This window comes from Cibotium barometz, chromosome 42 (assembly GCF_041138505.1).
Source record: "Cibotium barometz isolate CiBa-2024 chromosome 42, ASM4113850v1, whole genome shotgun sequence".
Classification (NCBI taxonomy): Eukaryota; Viridiplantae; Streptophyta; class Polypodiopsida; order Cyatheales; family Cibotiaceae; genus Cibotium; species Cibotium barometz.
The window spans coordinates 45,005-47,500 of NC_141087.1; the positions used below are offsets into that span (position 1 = coordinate 45,005).

Sequence of the window (2,496 nt, forward strand, 5' to 3'; positions counted from 1 at the left end):
GATCCAAATGTAATGGTCCTTGCAGATCATGAATGCCTCTACATAAATGCCTATTTGATAAGTCTTTGATAAGTCTTTAGAAGTTAGCACATGATCACCAAGAGTCTAGGATAGCAAAAACATCATATTTTCCACACGAAATCACTATATCTATTGATCTCCATGACATCACAAATTACATATATCATGAGACTAGTAGGTGAGAAAGAAATTTCACATGGTGATCTAGTCGATATCACTTTTCATATTTTTTCACGTTGTTACATTCCTTCAAGAAGAAAAAGGTTAAGAATAAGCATTCCAAGATATTAGGCTAGCAAGATAAATATATATATATATATATAAAGAGAGAGAGAGAGAGAGAGAGATTACAAATTCAAAAAATACACCACTTCTCATCGATTGAGAAGTCAAAAGAAATAGAAAAATGCATGACTTCACAATGCAACATTTTTCTTTTGCTAGTGTATTATGTAATTACACTTCAAAATTTCATGCAACACACGGCTTATTACCAAACATGAAAAATTAAACAAAAGGCCATTACTTCACAATCTCAACAATACAATTTTATAGGAAGAATCCTTTTGCAAGGAACATTTATATACCACTTAAATAGTCAAGTCAAAACATTGGGTTCATCTAGGTTCCTCAAATTTGATAAGTAAAAAGGAAGTCTAATTTGGTGTGTGAAGGATCTTGATGAGACCTAATTTAGCTTAACCTAAATATGTGTGTGTGTGTGTGTGTGTGTGTGTGTGCGCGCGCGCGTGTGTGTGCATATGCACATAACAAAGAGAGAGAGAGAGAGAGAGAGAGAGAGAGAGAGAGAGAGAGATGGGTGCAAGGGGGTTATTAAAGAGGATGGAGCCCATGAGAAAAGATCATACTGATCACATATATACAACGTTATATAAGGATGAGATTTTGAACAATTCTAAATATTACAAGGAAAAAAAATTGCGAGTGTGGAGGAGTAAAAACATCAAGTTGATGAGTTATGATTTTTACATACAAGAAAAAACCTACTCTACCCTTTTCTCTTTCAAATACTTTTGGATGTAGGACTCAACAACTACAACACCCATTATCCAAGAGATGGCGATGGAGTAGTCAGCAACACTCAAAACAGGTAAACCAAGACCCTTTTGTGCAACCATTAGAACAATTCGTGAATTTATAACTCCGTACCTGTTCATGTGCATTGTAACCAATTAGAAGGCTAACATTACCATTGAAATGACATTAAAATACAAATTTCAAAAAATCCTATAGTCCTTTTGGAAGAGAAGACTTTGGTTGATCACATTTAAATTTTAATCACCAAAAACCTCAACTCCCTGGTGCTGTTATTCTTTATTTAGAATGGACTGTTGTAAAGTTCATATATTGAATCCAAGCCCATGAGCTTGATATTCATTGCCAACATTTCAATCTAGATTTGGGTAGCCATTCTCCTCTCTTATGGCTATTCGCAACAAGATATACCCTAGTTATGGGAGTTCATACTTGGATCCCAAGAAGAAATGCTATGTGTTTAATTCTTGTTGTTGACTATGATCTTTCTAAAGGCATCTATGTAACCAATCCCCTCTTGTTTTGCCACCAGCATCATTAGGTACCTTGAATTCAAATTTGAACACCAAGAAGAATAATTACAAAGACCTATTAATAAGCTTTTAGTCATGCCTAAGGACTTAAGGAGAGCTGAATTAGATTTCAAAGGTTTAGCTAGTAATTTAAAAAATCATACTTGGTGGGGCAAAATCAATTTGTGAGGTTTCAATGATCACAAAGAAATAATCTACTGGTGGCTCTTTTGCCTTCAATGAAGAATGCTACAAGTAAGGTATGCCCTTGCCATTTGTTAAAGGCTGCTCATAAAAGTACTTGATACTCTTCTTGAGGCCTCACATCATACATATAATCCTTCCAAAGATGGGCTAACTTTCTGAAAGGCAAAATTGCTAAACTTTTCAAGGATAGACAAATGTTTACTCTTCGAAGGAAAGGATCCACTTTTTAAAGATCATTGAGTAAATTTTGTTAGATAGATGTCAAAGAAAAAGAATATTATAATCTGAAATTCAATGAATATCCAAGGCCACCCTTCCAAAAATGATCCTTAAAGGGGTTAAATTCAATGAATATATAAGGCCACCCTTCCAAAACAATACTTATGGGGTTTTTTTTTTGGCAAGGGAGATATAGGTGATTGAACCTCCCTCTAGGAGGAGATTGTGAATTCAATTCTCCAACCTATTCCAAGATATGAATAATGTGTTTACGTCTCAATTAGAGATAGAGATTAACTTTTCTCTGTGTTTGTCGCGTTTAATTAGAATTACTATGTTCAAAGAACCTTCTTTAGAGATTTTAAAAAATTTCCTTGAAGGCTTCAAATTTTAGCCTTAGGCCACATTGGGCATTACTAGTGTAGAGGATGGTGGCCTTATTGAACAAAGCATATTCCTACTCGGAAAAATCCAAAGCTAT

At 34.5% G+C, this 2,496-nt stretch overlaps 1 protein-coding gene across 1 annotated transcript in view; it reads right to left on the bottom strand.

The window, feature by feature from the left end:
• Positions 1-874: 874 nt before the first annotated feature.
• Positions 875-2,496, bottom strand: part of LOC147614006 (uncharacterized) — a 9,593-nt gene continuing 7,971 nt past the window's right edge. Inside the window, exon 3 of the mRNA XM_086780564.1 lies at positions 875-1,191. Coding sequence (XP_086636690.1) covers positions 1,026-1,191 — 166 coding nt within the window. The 3' untranslated portion in view covers positions 875-1,025. The remainder of the gene's footprint in view (positions 1,192-2,496) is intronic.